The sequence below is a fragment of the Crinia signifera genome, chromosome 4, assembly GCF_055691185.1.
Source record: "Crinia signifera chromosome 4, ASM5569118v1, whole genome shotgun sequence".
In the NCBI taxonomy this organism is placed as follows: Eukaryota; Metazoa; Chordata; class Amphibia; order Anura; family Myobatrachidae; genus Crinia; species Crinia signifera.
In genome coordinates this window covers 193,377,327-193,395,464 of record NC_139220.1, presented here as the reverse complement: position 1 = coordinate 193,395,464, position 18,138 = coordinate 193,377,327, and the positions used below count along the sequence as shown (strand labels likewise).

At 45.9% G+C, this 18,138-nt stretch overlaps 1 protein-coding gene across 1 annotated transcript in view; it reads left to right on the top strand.

Moving 5' to 3' along the window:
• LRGUK (leucine rich repeats and guanylate kinase domain containing) overlaps positions 1-18,138 on the top strand; it is an 81,176-nt gene that overhangs the window by 4,009 nt on the left and 59,029 nt on the right. The window contains exon 2 of the mRNA XM_083183326.1: positions 442-549. Coding sequence (XP_083039452.1) covers positions 442-549 — 108 coding nt within the window. The remainder of the gene's footprint in view (positions 1-441; positions 550-18,138) is intronic.

The window sequence follows — 18,138 nt, the reverse complement described above, 5'->3', positions numbered from 1 at the left end:
CGACAGGCGGTATTTCATGCCCTACCATCCACTAGGGCGTGGTGGGAGAATAAAATAGTGTGCCGAGCGCAGCGAGGCACCGTGCCCGAAGCATTGCGAGCGAAGCGAGCGATGCAAGGGTCCGATTCTCATTGCCAACTGTGTCCATGTCGACTGTGTCGACATTCGGATCAAAAAACAGTGAAAAACCCATGTCGACCTTATGACCAGTCGACCTTCCTCATGTCGACCTTTATGCAAATTCGACCTTAAGTCATGTCGACCTTGGCCCATGTCGACCTTAAGTCAGGTCGACCTTCCTGCCAGTCGACCTAGTGGGGTCGACCTAATGACTGTAGACCTAAGTTCATTCTGACAGATGTCCCGATTCTGATTTAAACACCATTGTATTGCAGTTAGAATACATTTACCTCCCTTGTTTTTATCTCTTCTTATGTAAAGGAAAAATTTGATGGAGTGCTGCGAGAGGAAATGGTTTCAGAAGGACTCTCTCTCTTAGGTCGTTCAGCTCTTGGAACGCAACAAGTATATTTGAACCTAAACTTGTCTGTAAGTATCAACAAGTGCATATAGGTCCCGTTTTAACTTTTCCCTCCAATAAACAATTGGACATTTTAAGGGGGCAAATAGTATCTGTTTAGTTTTCATGTTTGATTTAGAATTTGTTGTGTGATTTTAATAATATAAGGATTCTGCTATAGTATACTTATCTCATATCTCAATGTATAGGACATAACAAAAACATGAAAGAGTGTGTATTATCCTATTTGTTTAAATGATTATGTGCTCCGCCTATCATTACCAGAGCTGCTAAAATTTAGGTTCCAGAAAGAGCATTGGTGCCCCCTAAAAGTTTAAACAGGGGTACCCAAGAAAGGGATGTAGTCGAACACTGAAGGGCCATGGACATGCTATAGTGCCCCCAATTTAAATTACATTGCACAGTAGCGCAACCTTATTCACAATACACCGCCCATTAGTGCCCCTTATATACAATACACTGCACAGTTGTACCCCATCTTCATAAAATACCACAAATTGGAGCCCCTATTTCTTTTTACTTCACGCAGTAGAACCCTTTATTCTTTTTATGCCAGCAGTGCCCTTCACAATAGTAAGTAAGGCCCTTATACACATTATGACACACAATAGTAATGCCTTTATACCAGACACTAATGCCCCTTACACATTATGCCCTTGTACATTATGTCACATTGTAATGCACCTTTCACATTATGCCATAGTAATCCCCGCCCGCCGACCAACAGTCCTGCTCAGTCTTTCCACAGATCTCAAACCCATCAGGCAAACAACCAGGCTCACTCTCCCAGCTGCAACGGCTTCTATGACACGAGCGAGTAAGTGAAGGAATGACCCCTCCTGCTTCTCTGGTCACAGGCTAGTCTCTCCCCAACTCTGGGGCTCTGCTGTCTCCCTCTTCTGTAGTGCTGCCTAGTAAATGGCCAGGCTCCTCTGGTTGCTCTAGAGCAGGGGTCTTCAACCTTTAAGACAGCGTGGGCCACCTAAAAAAATCCAGTGAAGCCCGAGGGCCACTATACTCTACTGCGGTATTTCGGACAGCCTCATAGAATCACAGCTCCCCTATAACGTCAGCACAGACCTTCATAGATAGTTGGCACAGCCGCCGATACTCAGCACATAACCCCCACACACACACACATACCCAAATAGTTATCAGCAGCCAATTTGGGTTCCAGTGCAAACAGTAAAATTTGTGCCCCCCCCCATATATAATTTAAAATTGAATAAATTGCACGCGCCGTAGGCGCGCTCCCAAAAAAGGTGTGTGGCCTAATTATAACGAGTGTGAACTAGCAGGAAAACAATTACCTGACACCTCTTTTGCAACCTGCATGACCAGACATTGGTTACCGCAGGAATGGTCGTTGTCCTCACACGCTTAAGTTGACTGAAGGCTGCACAGTGAAGGCTGCACATAAACATGAAGGCCCACACAGTGACCTAGTATGCCTCACAGATCGAACCCAAACATTGAAAGGCTACTTAAATCAATATACACTGTTACACTGTTTATCCGTAATACACATTACAAATTATGCCGCACACCGTGATGCCCATTACACATTAATCCACACAAAAATTATGCCCATTGCACATTATGCCCCACACTGATGCCCATTATGCCACAGACCATAATGCCAGCAGTACTCCTGCTTATACATATGATGCCCCAGCAGTGCCCCTCACCTAATGCCCCAGCAGTGCCCCTCACACACAATGCCCCAGCAGTGCCCCTCACACACAATGCCCCAGCAGTGCCCCTCACACACAATGCCCCAGCAGTGCTTCTCACACACAATGCCCCAGCAGTGCCCCTCACAATCAATGCCCCAGCAGTACCCCTCACACACAATGCCCCAGCAGTGCCCCTCACACACAATGCCCCAGCAGTGCCCCTCACACACAATGCCCCAGCAGTGCCCCTCACACACAATGCCCCCAGTAATGCCTGCAGCATTGCCAGGTCCCCTGCTCCCGCCAGCTGTACCTCCTCATCCTGCAGCTTTGCCGGATCACCTGCTTCCACCATCCATTCCTCCTCCTGCAGTTTCGCCGGGTCCCCTCCGCCAGCTGTGCCTCCTCCTCCTGCAGTTCCAGTACCGGGTCCCCTGCTCCCGCCAGCTGCGTCTCCTCCTCCCACAGCTTCGCCGGGTCCCAACTCCCCAGCTCGTGACCAGACGTGCCTCCTCCTCCCTCAGCCGCGCTGGATCCACTCCTCTGCCCTGCCTGCAGCCAATGGAAATCGGGTAGGCGGCACCCGGGGGGACTCCATTACGCTGCCTCCCTCGGCAGCGTTTTCTTTTACTTTAAAAAAAAATCCTGTGCATGGCGGGCAGGGGGCCACTGAGATCAGCTCCGCGGGCCACTCGTGGCCCGCGGGCCATTGGTTGAAGACCCCTGCTCTAGAGTCAACTCTTTAACTTGGATAGAATCCGGGAGAGTGTAGGATTGTTATTTGCTGTGGCTGGTTCCGCCCACAGGGAATCTACATTCTGTGCGACGGCATCAACTGTACAACCATGGTTATGGTTATGATCATTAATATATTTACATATTGTTTTCTACACATTCCCATTATGCATTACATTATGGCCCTTATTCTGATTGAGTCAGACGGCTCCGTGTGCGGTCTGACGGGCGATGTTTGGTATTTGCACATGTGTAGAGGTGTTTCTGTGCTATCCCTGCTTTCATACGGAAAAATGTCCAAGTGGTCTGGAGCACTTGGTGCTGCCTGACCGCTCAGTCCATCATTCGATGGTTGGCGACCATTGGAGGATGGGGGAGGTTCCCACAGATGGAGGAGGTGTTCACATGAAACATCCACTCGCGGTCCGTATGCTCTGCGTCTTACCGCATTCGGGCGGTGTGAGCATTCGGTACGGTAGGCGGGGCTAAGAACACTCGGTTCCTGTCCGAAATACGCATCTCTCTGAATCAACTAGAATAAGGGCCAATGAGATTACTTTTCCCTTAACACCAATGATTCCCCCTGCTCTCCTTTGGTGTGGGAAGCACATAAAGCTGTTATTAGAGGCCATATCATAAGCTACGCATCTTTTAGAAACAATGAACAAAAAGCTAAACTAAACTCTCTTACCATTGAGGTCAATACTCTGGAAGCTCAGCACAAAAAACACCCCACTTGCACAGTTTATAAACAACTCACCGCAGCTAAGTCATCTCTTAATGCTTTACTAGCTGAGAAGACAGAGAGGACCCTGCGTAGGCTCCAGCAAAGGTTTTATGAGAAAAGCAACAAAGCAGACTCTATGTTAGCAAATAGATTAAAGGCCCGTAAGGCCTTGACAGCTATATCTGCTATTAAGGACACAACAAACACACCACAATATAACCCTACTAAGATCAACTCTCTTTTTAAAACATACTACGAACAATTATATAACCTCAAAGACCACTCAGATGCGAATCCACCACAGCCCGACTCCTCGACAACCTCGTGTAACATCCCGAGCATAGACACGGAAACCTCAACGGAACTAAGCAGACCCATCACTGACGAGGAAGTCATATCAGCACTTAAAACTCAAAAACCATCAAAGGCCCCAGGCCCAGATGGCTATCCGATCTCATATTATAAAACATTCCAGACCCCACTAATACCCCATTTAACTTCAATGTTTAATCAAATTCTTGACGGAGCCCCATTTCACCCAACCACTACAACTGCCACCATCACGGTCATCCCCAAACCTAATAAAGACCCCCAACTTGTCTCTAATTACCGCCCCATTTCACTACTTAATGCAGACCTAAAGATATTCGCCAAACTCTTGGCCAACCGTCTAAACCCACTTCTCCCATCATTGATCCACCCCGATCAAGTAGGTTTTGTCCCAACCAGACAAGCCTTAGACAACACTAGAAGAACCATTGACATCATCCACTATATTAACACCACCAAGACACCCTCATTAGTCCTTGCCCTAGACGCCGAAAAGGCCTTTGACAGAATCTCTTGGCCTTTTCTGACCCGAACCCTCCAACAATTCGGACTCCAAGGCTAATTCCTTAAAGCCATACAAGCACTATATCATTGCCCCTCAGCCTCGGTTCTGGCGGGCGGTCTAGTCTCCTCCCCCTTCCAGATAACAAACGGAACTAGACAAGGATGTCCCCTCTCGCCCCTCATATTTGCCCTAACGATTGAACCACTAGCCTGCCACATAAGATCCAACCCCGATATTACAGGAATCCGCATCAAGGACACTCAATACTCCCTATCCTTATTTGCGGACGACATCCTTCTCACACTCACCAACCCACTAATCTCGCTCCCGAACCTTTTTCAAGAACTTACAACCTTTGGAAACCTCTCAGGTTACAAAATTAACAACTCAAAATCGGAAGCCCTTCCACTACATATTTCAGATCAATCTAAAAAACTGCTACAGGCTAACTTCAATTTTAATTGGAGAAAACGCTCCCTCAAATATTTAGGGATTCAGATAACTAAATCTTATAGTTCTCTTTATCAGGCCAACTATCTTCCACTTATAAGATCAATTCATAAGGACTTACAACATGGGCAATCACATTTCCTCTCATGGATCGGCCGCATTACCGCTGTAAAAATGAATACACTCCCTAAACTACTTTATCTTTTCCAAACCCTCCCGATACCAATTCCATCATCCACGCTCGCTGCCCTAAAATCCGCCCTATGTAAATTTATATGGAACAATAAGAAGCCTAGAATTCGCCGAGATGTCTTATCTAAACGTTCCCAAAATGGTGGTCTTGGCCTCCCCATACTTCAGCGCTATTTAGATGCCACAAGACTAAGTCAGCTCATAGCCTGGCACTTTCCTCCTAATAGCAAAAGATGGGTAGACCTGGAAAGCAACTTAGTGGGGATCCCATCCGTCTCATATCTCCCTTGGTTGCCCCGTAAGAACCATCCACAATACTCCTTTCCTTCCCCTACAGTAGATCTGACCCTAAAATCCTTGAGAAACTCAATAAAAAATGTAAACTTACAACATCCCCCCCACCCCTAACCCCCTTATGGAACAACCCGTCTTTCCCACCGGGCCTCAACCCCTCAATGGCTGCTCCCTGGATACGAGCGGGCATTACCAGAATTCATCATATACAGGGGGACTTCGCCCCTAAAACGTTTGATGAACTACAACAAAAATATAGTATCCCAAACACATTACACTACCAATATCTACAACTTCGACACTTCTCTTCTACATACCAATCAACGCAACCCCGCCAGGCACCCTCCCAGCTCGAAAGATATTGCATATATAGGCCTACCGACAGAGGTTCTATATCACAGCTTTATAACTCTATCCTAATTAAAGACACTCCTACCCTAGATGGAGGAGGAATGGGAATCAATTCGTCTAGCAGTTTCAAAATGTTCAATTAGCGTATCAATTAAAGAAAATTCCTATAAGGTATACTCCAGGTGGTAATTGGTCCCAACTCGTCTTCACCGCATTTACCCTAACTCAACAGACCAATGCTGGAGAAACTGTGAGCAGAGGGGGACGTTCTACCACATCTGGTGGTCCTGCCCAATCATAGCCGATTTCTGGAAGATGGTTCTCTCCCTCCTCAATCGACTTGTCACCCCCCCCCCCCCACTCCCATCGAACCAATTAACCTACTCCTATAGGCCCCAATTGACCATCTCCCTAAGGAATCTAATAAATTGATCCTACACATTGCCTGCGCGGCTAAACATCAAATAGCTAGCAATTGGAAAAAACCAAGTGCTCCTAGCCAACAAGAACTAATCAATAGAATATTCATAGCTAAAATGGAATATATCACAAGTTTGCAAAACAACACTGTTCGTAAATTCCACTCTGTTTGGCTCCCATGGTATACATATCACAACGCCCTTCTTCCTGGTCAATATAAAAAATTTGTATCTGTTTTCTTTCTTTCTTTCACTTACGAATAACTTATTTCTTCAGCTCAACCTTGCTACTTACTATTCCCGCTTCTTCCTATGACTTCTCTCTCCCCGTCGTTGGGCCCCCTCTCCCCCCCTCTCCTATATACCCCTTCAAACCGCCCAGCTTCCCTATGAATCTATTCCAAGTGACAGTGAAGATTTCTTAATATAAGCCAACAATTAGCTGAAATGCACATTTTGGCCACTGCCCTATTTAAAAGAACGTCGATTAACGATACTTAACAACATCAAAAATTTGGCTTCGCATTTGAATCATCACTACAGGCATGCTTCATTGTTCCCGATCTTGCCTGTTCATTACAGTGACCTGTCATTTTAACTACTGCAATTGTCATTATAATTGTCTGTTTCAACTGCTGAAAATGTTATGTAACTACACTTACTCAATAAAATTTACGATTTAAAAAAAAGAATAAGGGCCAATGAGTTAAAATGCTATAAATGCTTAAATGGGTAGTTTGGCCGATCAGGAGCATAGCTGCATAACTGCATCATTGTCGCTCCAACCCACCCAGATACAGCGCAGCAAAGACAGGTGTTGTATAGAGGGGATGATTCTATGATGATGCCTTCCAGTGTGAATCACGTCATTGGTCCCCTTTTGGTCCGCCCACTTGAGTTCTGTTAGTGGGCATGGTTGAGGAGGGGGGGGGGGGTGCTGGGCACTTTACTTTCTTTCCAAGGGGCCCAGAATGCAACCTGATTTTAGGCGAGTACAGTATTACAGTACAATGAGTAATACATCCATTTGTAGCAGGTGACTTGCAAATACTCACTCTGCGTTTGCTCACAAGTCAGTGCAGGTATAAGTGTTATTGCAGGCCTGAGCATTTCTGGCAATTACACCTCCTTAACCCTTAAGTCTTTATTTATTTGGTTTTTTGTATTTCATATTTTTAAAAAAACTGGCTGACAATAATACTGACGCATTGTTCATCTCAATATCGATAAGTAGTTATGAACACATTTCAGTAGGTACAGCAATATATTACGAATAACATAAAAATCACAATACAAATACCCCCCCGCTCCCGACCCCCCTACACATACCCCACACATAGTCTGTCCTCTTTAGCCCTACTAGTTTTCCCTTATCCTTTCTTCCTTGTTAGTTTCTTATTAAGTCGAAAACTTACAGTTAATTCTTTTTCTGGTGTAGCCCCTCGAGCCTTCCCCTAACCAACAACTTTTTTATTTGTATTCCCTTTCTTAGCATTTTTCCCTTTTACTTTCTTTTACCACCTCCTCTTTCCTTAACTCTTCTCTCCTTCTTTATTTGCTACTAGATGTCATTTGCCCATTAGTTCATTATCAGTTACAAGGGACACCAAAACAAAACAGAAAAAAAAAAAAAAAAAAGTGCGATCTGTGCAATTCTTACTCACAAGTCAAACCTACAGAATTTAAAAAAAAATATGTGGGCATCCCACCTATTAGGACTTGCTTCTACGTATTGTGTTTATTAGTGAAACCCCCTGCCCCTAGTGTCTTAACTATTAGACCTCCCGCCCTCCCCCCTAACCCCCTCACTTTTAGTGGCCTCCGTGTGATCTCCCTTGAATTTACCCTATCTCTTATTATTTCCCCTGTGTAGGTTGTTAGGTTCCCCCCTGTCAATTTTCCCACGTTTGTGACCCATTTATTTAGTCGGTAATTGTTACCACCCGTGCCCTATTCTCCCTCTGTGCAATATATAATAACTAATATACAAAAATTGTCCCTTGTACTTCAATTTTGATTCACTCATTATTATTCCGGGCAACTATTTTAAACAGCCTTGATTGTCTCCATCTTCCCCAAATTTTCCCATATTTAACCAAAGCCCCTCTGGAGGCGTATACGAATCTTTCATGCTCACACGTACTGTTGACCAGATTCACCCATTCAGTGACGTTCGGACCCGAGGAGGCCATCCATTGCCTGGCAATTATAACTTTCGCTATTGCTAAGACATTAACCACCAGATCCTTCCAATCATCGTTTGGGTCATCCTGCTCCCACACACCCATTACCATACTTCTCGCTGTAAGTGCCCCTCGAGGGACCCCCGTAATCACAAGCTTATTCTCCACTCTCTTCCAAAACTCCTTGATAACCTTGCAGTCCCATAGGAGATGCCAGAAGGATCCTATTTCCACCCTACATTTGGGACAGCTATCGTCATGGGTTCCTGCTATTCTTTTTAATCTGACCGGGGTCAAGTAGCTCCTATGGAGAATATTAAATTGCACTTGCTGGATTCGTATAGATGTAGTAGCCCTCCCTGGTACTGCTAATGCCCTTTCCCAGACTACCTCCATCCCCTGCTGGAGATCTACGGCCCACTTATCCCTTAGGACTTGCAACTCGTCAACCTGGGTGTATGATCTCAGGAAGCCATATATTCTGGACAATCTCTTCCCGCCATCACTCAATTGCTTAATGAATTTTTTACATGGTGATTCTAGGACATTTACTACAAATACGTCCCCAACCTGCTGTAATGCACTTCTAACCTGAAGAAATCTGAAGAACATATGTCTGGGCAGATTATATTCCATCTGAATTTCCTCAAAAGATTTAATATTGCCATTTCTAATGAATTGCTCAATCCTTGTCACCTCATATTTCCCCCATACCGCCATACCCTGTTGCTTTTTTAATTCCGTCAGTTCGTTCAAGGAAAAAATAGAGGTGTCGGGGTCTACTCCCTCAAAGTTGATTAACTTATGCACCCATCTCCATACTTTGACTGCTTGCGTCAAAATAGGTGGAGGGTGCCCTCGCAGATCCATCGATAACAACCACTGAAGTGGGCCCATGTCGGCTTCAACACAACTAATTAAAGCGGCTATCTCCACCGTGGCTTCGCCGTCCCGAACCCAGGCACATAGATGGACCAGCTGAGCAGCCATATAGTAAGCCTTAAAGTTCGGAACCGCAAGGCCCCCCCTATCCCTGTCTCTGCACAAAATATCCATCCTAATTCGAGGGCGCTTTTCATGCCAAATAAAAGAGGATAAGATACCATTAATCTTTTTGAAATAATCATCTTTTATATAAACTGGAGATTGTTGAAATACATAAATTAATCTGGGCAAAATCGACATCTTTATCAAGTTTACCCTGCCAATCTGAGATATGGGGAGTTTTAACCAGCAACGACATTTAACCTTGATATCTTGTATAAGTGGCGTGAGATTGTCCCGAATATAATCCAACGGAGCCTCCGAAACCCACACACCCAGGTATCTGAACTTGTCAGTGGGACGCAGGGGGGAGCCTGCCGTACCTCCTAGCCCGTTCTCACCCACATTCAACAAATGGGATTTCCCCCAATTGATTGTGAGACCCGAGAATACCCCAAACTCCCTCATACTCTCGATAATTCTAGGGATGTCCTCCTCAGAGTTCTCTACTCCCACTAACAAATCATCAGCGTACAAGGACACCATATTCAAGCCGTACCCAGCTCCGTGTCTACCTCCTTCTAATTGCTTTCTTAGTATGCAGGCCAACGGTTCGACCGCTACTGCAAACAAAAGGGGAGAGAGGGGGCATCCCTGTCTGGTCCCCCTGAAAAGGGGGAACAGCGGGGATGTAAACCCATTTATTGTTAATCTAGCATGTGGATTCTTATAGAGTAGTGAGATCCATCCTATGAAGCGATTCCCAAAACCAAAGGTCTTCAATACCGCCCACAAATACTCCCATTCAATGGAATCAAAGGCTTTATTCGCATCAAATGATGCCACTGCCACCTTTGCCTTCCTACCCCGCGCAATTTGAATGTAAGAAAAGACCCTTCTCAGATTGATCATGGTAGACTTTCCAGCCATGAATCCCGTTTGATCAGGATGTACAATTTTCTCAATTACTTTATTCAACCGGTTCACCAAGACCTTAGCGTAAATCTTTGCGTCTGACGATATTAGAGAAATTGGCCGATAGGAATCAATCTGAGAAGGGTCCTTCCCACTTTTAGGGATCATTACAATCGAGGCTTCCGACATAGAGGGGGGAGTGTTCCCCTCTACCTCCATCACCCGGAACAGGGCCAACAACTGTGGACCCATTGTTTTAGCATAACGCTGGTATACTTCTCCCGGAAGGCCATCTAGACCCGGGGCTTTATTAATGGGCAAGGATTTAATGGCCTCAATGATCTCAGCTAATTCTATAGGGGCCTCTAGAGATTCTCTCTGTTCCCATGAAAGCCTAGGCATATCAATCGATTCCAGGTACTCCCCAATTGCTTCACTCTCCTTGTTAATTTGGGATTTGTACACTTTACCCAGGTGAGCCACAAAGGCCTGTACAATCTTAGGGGTCTCTGAGATCGTCTCACCCGTCTCTAGTGTAATTTGTGGTATAATATTTGAGGGGTGATCTTGTTTTGCCAATATTGCCAACCATTTACCTGCCCTATCTGCGCTAGCATATCGCTGATGAGCCCCATAACTCAATCTGCAACAAGTAATATCTTGTAGGTACTCCAGCCATTCTTTTTGGGCTTGCAACCAGGCCTCTTCATCTGCAACAAGATTGGATTTTAGATATTTAATCTCCAAATTCCCCATTGCTGTCTCCAGTTCATTTGCCCTTACCCTGTGTTTTTTCTTTAGGAAGGCAATTTTCTTAATCATGACACCCCTTATAAAAGCCTTAAAGGCATCCCAGACAACTATCCCTGGAGAGGACCCACTGTTGATCTCAAAAAATTCCTGCATAGTAGCCTCCAGTTCTTCATGCTCACCCATTTGTTCCAACCAAAAAGGCTGCAATTTCCAATATTTAAACCCCACCTCACACTCGAAATCCATCTGCATCATCACAGGTGAGTGGTCCGAGATTCCTCGGCCTTTATACTCAATGTGGGAGACTTTATTCAGAAGACCCTCCGTTACAAATATTAAATCTATCCTTGAAAATGCTTTAAAAGAAGATGAAAAACAAGAATATTGTTGACGATGGGGATATTTTAATCTCCACGGATCCCACCACCCAATCTCTCTCATAAATTGGGAGAATCTATAGCCTTCCTTTACCGCTTCCTCCTCTGATCTTCTCCATCTATCTACCTGTGGGTCCAGAACCTTATTGAAGTCCCCTAGACAAATCACCTGGCTATCTGGGAACCTGGCGGAAAATTCTACCGCCTCTTTAATAACCTCATAAGAAAAGGGAGGGGGGATATATACAGTCAAAATACAAATTCTACAATGGTTGATGCCACACTCAATAAAAATATATTTACCCCCCGGATCTATCTTAACTACCCCGGGTTCAAACACCAAAGATTTCCTAAACAGTAGAGAGACTCCCCTTGCCATCGATGTAAAGGAAGAGTGGTATGCTTGCCCGATCCACGGGCGTCTTAGCGAGAGCAGCCTATCTCCCCTGAGGTGCGTTTCTTGAAGACATATAATATCTGCATCTAAATTTTTGCATTGTTTTAATACCAAGGCTCTTTTAACTCTCCCATTGATCCCTCTGACGTTCCACGTCAAAAACTTAACCATACATTGTGTTATTATACATATAATCCCTGGCATCGGGGAGCCCTCGGGACACACCAGACTTTACCTTCCAGAAGGGGAAATTTCTAGGCCAGACTAAGGACATACTAACTAACAAACAAATACAGACAACACACCCAGCCCCCCTCCCCCGCCCTGTATGACCCAACCCATTAGGCATACCTTTTCCCTTACGTAGACCCACTATTTCTTCTTCCCTACTAAACTACCCCAGTGGAGCAAATAACTAATGACCACTAGAGTGAGCCCAATCCCCCCCCCTCCCCAGGGTGATTCTCATCCAGCCAACTGGCTGCATCTGCAGGGGAAACAAAAAATTTTGTGCCACCTTCCACCACTATTCTCAGTTTAGAAGGGTAAAGCATCGAATAACTCAGACCGAGCTCTCTCAGCCTTATCTTAATGTCCTTGTATTTCGCCCTCTCTTTCTGGACGTCTAACGGGAAATCGGGGAATGTGGCAATTTTTTTTCCATTGTACAGGCAGTCAGTTTTGTCCCTGGCCAACCGAAGAATGCTGTCTCTATCTTTAAAATGAAGAATTTTTGCAATCAGGGTTCGCGGCGGACCTCCTGGTATTGGTGGGCGGCCTGGGATGCGATGCGCCCGTTCTACGGCAAACTGAGCAGAAAAGGCATTGCTGCCAAACATTTGAGTTAGCCAGTTTTCAAGAAATTTTTCTGGCTCATTACCCTCCGCCCTCTCCTCAAACCCGATGAAGCGGACGTTATTCCGTCTGAGGCGCCCCTCCATATCGGATCATTTCAGGCGAATGTCCGTAATCTGGCCTGACATTGCTTTAACCTGTTTGTGAAGAGGTGTAACAGTGTCCTCTAATGTCGACACCCGGTTTTCTACTTCAGTCACCCTTTCGCAAGTTTTTTGCACATCATTTCTTAATAATACCATGTCTGATTGAACTTGGCTTAGTTGGTCTCTGAGGCGAGTTTCACAGTTATTCACTGCCTCTAATACCTGCGCCAGCGTGACTTCCGGAGGTTGCTGAGTGGTGCCACTCTTAACCGGGGTTGTCAGGGGGGTGCCAGGTTGTGAACTAGGGCCGGCTTGGGACTGGGCCCTGGCAAATCTCTCCAGTCTTGCTGCCGCTGTGTTTTGGCCAGTTTTCCCCATAGTTGTGATTTATATTCCACACTGTTCAACCAGCCTGCTCCCAAGTATAATGTTGTCAAACACCTCTTCCACAGGCAGTACAATACAATGCTGTAAATGTCATATAAAATGTACTCACTGCTGGTGTGGTTTTTTTCCACCGATGCTTCTGCTCCGGTAAGTTAGTCACAGTTCACTGCGGCCGGGAGGACTTCCCCTCAGAAGTGCTGTTCTCTATTCTACAGCAGCTCTAGTCAAAGCCCTTGTACAAGCAGTATCCTGTTTCCAGCTCTGGCCTCTGTCTCTCACCCAGAGGTCAACAGCTTCCTCAAAGCTGAATGGGACAGACTGTTTTAGCTCCACTTGAGGTGAAATACTTGTACACTGAGTCCAGGAGTGTATCAAAGTATTGGCAGGCTCACATCCACTACCCGGCACCTGCCTCTCACACAGGGCTGCAGAAATCGCGCGTTGCTGGACCTTCACCCTTCCACTTTGGGCTCAGTCTGCCACCCTGAGCCTCAAGCGTCCGGTAACTATAAAGGAGTCTGTTATACAAACGTCCAGCAGTGTCACTCTAACCTGGCCGCTGCTGCTGCGGTATTGTTGCTGTTTGTGCCCAGGCTGCGTCTGCCACACGCCGCCTCAGGCACAATGTTTGCAGTAAGGGGGGCTGCTTGCGGGTCTCCGCCAATTCCCAATCTCTTCAAAGGAGCCGCCGCTTCCACGTGCGCGGCTCAATGCGTCCCCGGCAGCCGTGTCCCAGGCTAGTGACGTCGGGTCTCTCCCCTCGCCGCGTCACCGCGCCAGCCCCTGGACCCGTCCTCCACTCGCACACCGCTCTCGGGGATAGGGGACCGCAGGCAGGGAGGCACAGGACCTTCTCTTCAACGGCCCAGAAGCACCAGTCTTAGGCGGAGAAAGCTTTCACAGACTCTGGATTCACGAGGAGGAAAGGGAGCACATTTTCATGCAGCCGGCATGGGGAGGTACGGACACGCTCACTCACTCACGCACGCCGTGGCCACGCCCCCCAGTAATACCGGCAATCTTTGGCACTCCATATTTTGGCGTGGCTATATAGTCAGTTCCTTAAAACATGATATAAACAAAAAAAGAGAAATGAAAGTGGAGCGCTAGGTACCAATCTAATTAAATTTATATTAAAAATCAAATCAATTGGGTATCACAAAAGTTTAAGAAATGTATTATGCATTTTAATAAATAATCAATATATTCCACTGATTAATAACTATAATAGTGCACATAAAATGATTAAATAGTAAAAATTGGACTGAGCAATATACTTAGAGTGGTCTCCTGCTTGTATATGATCCTGAGGTTTGTTTTGTCCTCCATATTTCTTTGATATCACTGGAAATAGTAATGGTGGGTATCCATAAAACCTGGCTGGGTTATTACCACTGTGTTGTAGTGTCTCCTTGTTTGGGGCACAATCACAGGCTGGTAGGCAACCCAAAGATTGAGCAGGTGCTGGTGTCCTGAATGCTGTATTCCAGAGGAGGAAATCGGACCTCAGGCAGATTTTGTACAGTTGATAAATAAAAGCAGTGGGGTGTCCATCTAATATGCTTCAAAGTCCAATAATTTTGGTAAAATAGCTGTATCCTGACACGTTTCATCGTCTAAACTGACAACTTTTTCAAAGATATGGATACCCACCATTACAATTTCCAGTGATATCCAAGAAATAAGGAGGACAAAACAAACCTCAGGATCCTATACAAGCGGGAGACCACACTAAATATATTGATCTGTCCAATTTTTATTATTTACTATTTTATCAATTTAAGTGCACTATTATGGTTAGTAATTAGTGGAATATATTGATTATTTATTAAAATGCATAATAAATGTCTTATACTTTTGTGATACCCAATTGATCAGATTTTTTTGTACTTGTGTAGTATCACGGCTCCCACAATGGGCATCGTACAGGGGAAAATCGCATTGCATCGCATGTGATCGCATGCGATGTGATGCGATGTCATTTTTCACTGAAATCATGGACATGTGTTAAAATCATGTAAAAAGCACCCCAAATGTCATTTTTCACACTGTACCACCCCCACTATCAACGCCAACCCGAAGCGTGGCGAGCGCAGCGGTACGCGTCCTACGACCTTTTCATACCCCCACTATCCACGTCGGCGTGGAGTTGAGAACAGAAAGTGTGGCGAGCGCAGCGAGCCACCGAGCCCGAAGCGTGGCGAGCGGACACGGATGCCTGTGAAGCCCGCGAGGGGACATGGATACCTGTGAAGGTATCCGCGTCCCCTCGCGGGGCTCGCTGAGCTCGCTGAGCTCGCCACACTTCGGGCTCGGTGGCTCGCTGCGCTTGCCACACTTTCTATTCTCAACTCCACGCCGACGTGGATAGTGAGGGTATGAAAAGGTCGTAGGACGCGTACCGCCGCCCCTCGCGGGCTTGCTGTGCTCGCCACGCTTCGGGTTGGTGTTGATAGTGGGGGTGGTACAGTGTGAAAAATGACATTTGGGGTGCATTTCACATGTTTGCTACTAATTTAAATGCATTTGGATGCATTTGTGATAAAAATCGCATGCCATCGCATCGCATGGCATGCGATTTTCATAACAAATGCATAAAAAACCCAGTAAACTCGCATCGCATGCCACTACATATGGCATGCGATGGCATGCGATGGGAGCCGTATACAAGTACCGATTTTTTATATAAGTGTAATTAGATTGGTACTTAACGCTCCACTTTCACTTCTCTTTTTTTGTTCATATGCCTATAAGGCCTGTTCATTAGTGGGCAGTTAGTTGGCTGGGCATAAACCAAGTGCATATGTTGCCATTCCAGAGTGTCACAAATCCAGCTTGTACCCATATACATCAATCTTAAACAGCTGGTTGTGATTCTGGTTACATCAGCACTCACGGAAAATACACAACTCATCTGCTTCCATGAAGACAAGAATCTGGAGCCCCTTACATTTTCCTCACGATTACGGTTTCACAATTGCCATAAGTCAAACAATAATGTTGCACATATGTAGAATAGTCCTTAATGATTCTTAAGCCGTGTACACACGGCAGCGATATGGGCTATAATCGCTGGAAATATGGTCGCTGGCGACCATATGGCCAGTAATGGGAGTGTGCCCAGCGATAAATCGCCGAGTGCGCGCTCCCGTTTTCAGCCCCATTCTAATCGCTGGTTGCAGGAGCGGATTACGACCATCTGATTATCTCTGCGCCCCCCCCCTCCCCGGCAGAGGTTCCTTTTCATCAGCGACCAGTCACAGTCATGCTGTGGCTGTAGCATGAACGTTGTTAACAGGAAATCCCTTATCCGAACATGTTCAGACAAGGGAGGAGGTTGTTAACAACGCTCGGGGACACGCATCATTAACAATGTGGAGTGTATACACTAGGTGGTATTGTACAATCAGCCGGCACATTAAATGGGGGTCCAACACCTATCGCTTCATTGGGATGGCGGAGCAGTAGTTGTTCTTCCTAAGGCAACTAGGAGGTTCAACATCCCGCAGAAGCTTCTGCTCCTCTTCTACTCTGCAATTGTGGACTCAATGTACTGTGCTTCTCGATACTTTTCTGCCATCGCGAGAGACAAACACAGGCTCCACAATGTGGTCAAGACTGCAAATAAAATTATGGGGGCGGACCTCCAACTCTGTCCAGGACCTGTACCTGTACAGAGCAAAAAAGGGGACAACAAAGATAATAAAGGACTACATCCTGGCCATGGCATATTTAACCTACTGCCATCAGGTAGATGATACAAGGCGTTCCTACCAGGTCTACCAGGTCCTATAGTGTATATCTATATGAATGTCTGTACGTGTTCCCCCACTTGTTTACTTGTTACCTACCTGGCTGTTGCATTGCAAACTGTTAACATATTCCTAGTATATACAATTATACCTGGCCAATAAAGCTGATTCTGATTTTAATGTCGCTTAGAAAGCCCTTTCCGAGCGGTATTGTGAACAATATCGCCTAGTGTATAGGGGAATCATAGAACCAGGGGACATTTCCATAACCCAGTTTCATAACCTCTCAAAAAGGCCATATCTATTTTCTGTCCAGATATGCCAAAGTGAGAGGTGGCCCCTAAACAAATGTCTTGTTTTGGGATTTGCAATCCAGGACACTTTGACTTTAGAAGTCATAAATTAGAGAAAAGGTTTCCTGGTGTACGTCTCATGCAAACCACCTTTTATAACTGGTTCATACAGTGGAGCTCTATGGTTCATCTCAATCACCTGGAGGCAAGTTGGACTTTGGTGCCCCCCCTTTGAAATAAAGAGCTCCAGCTACTCTGTGTGAGAATGGCCGGTGGGTGAGGGTCGGACTCACAGATATTCAGAATAAGCATTTACTGGTGCATCCCATCTCACAGGCCAGAAGCTGCTGCAGTTGTACCATCACTTGCTGCAGCACAGGTTGGGGGGTGCCAGGTGGGTGCCATCCAGTCCCCTATTGGAGCTGTTTGCAGGGCTCCTGGGGTAGAGCCAATGAACTCTGCAGCAGCAGCGGGTGTGCCGTAGAGCTCCGCCGTAACAGCAGTGATCATATTTGGATCCAACTGTGAACCACACAGGTTCTGCAATACATGTAGGTGCCCCTTCAGGTTGGCGTCTCCATTGCCACTGGGAGTTATGTTCCTGGTCCTAGATCGTTATCTTGATCCCTTTCCCATGCTGAGCTTTAAAAGAGATCAGAGGTCGCAAACTACATTGCACCTATAAGCATCTCTGCAGCACCAAACTTAGGTCACATATAGGACATTTACATGGCAGCCAAGTTTGGGGCATCACGGATGGCGTAATGGTTAGCATTACTGCCTCACAGCGCTGTGGTCATGGGTTCAATACCTACCATGGCCCTAACTGTGCGGAGCTTGTATATTCTCCCTGTACTGTTCCTCTGGGTACTCCAGGTTTCCTCCCACAATCCCAAAATATACTGGTAGGTAAATTGGCTTCCAACAAAAATCAAC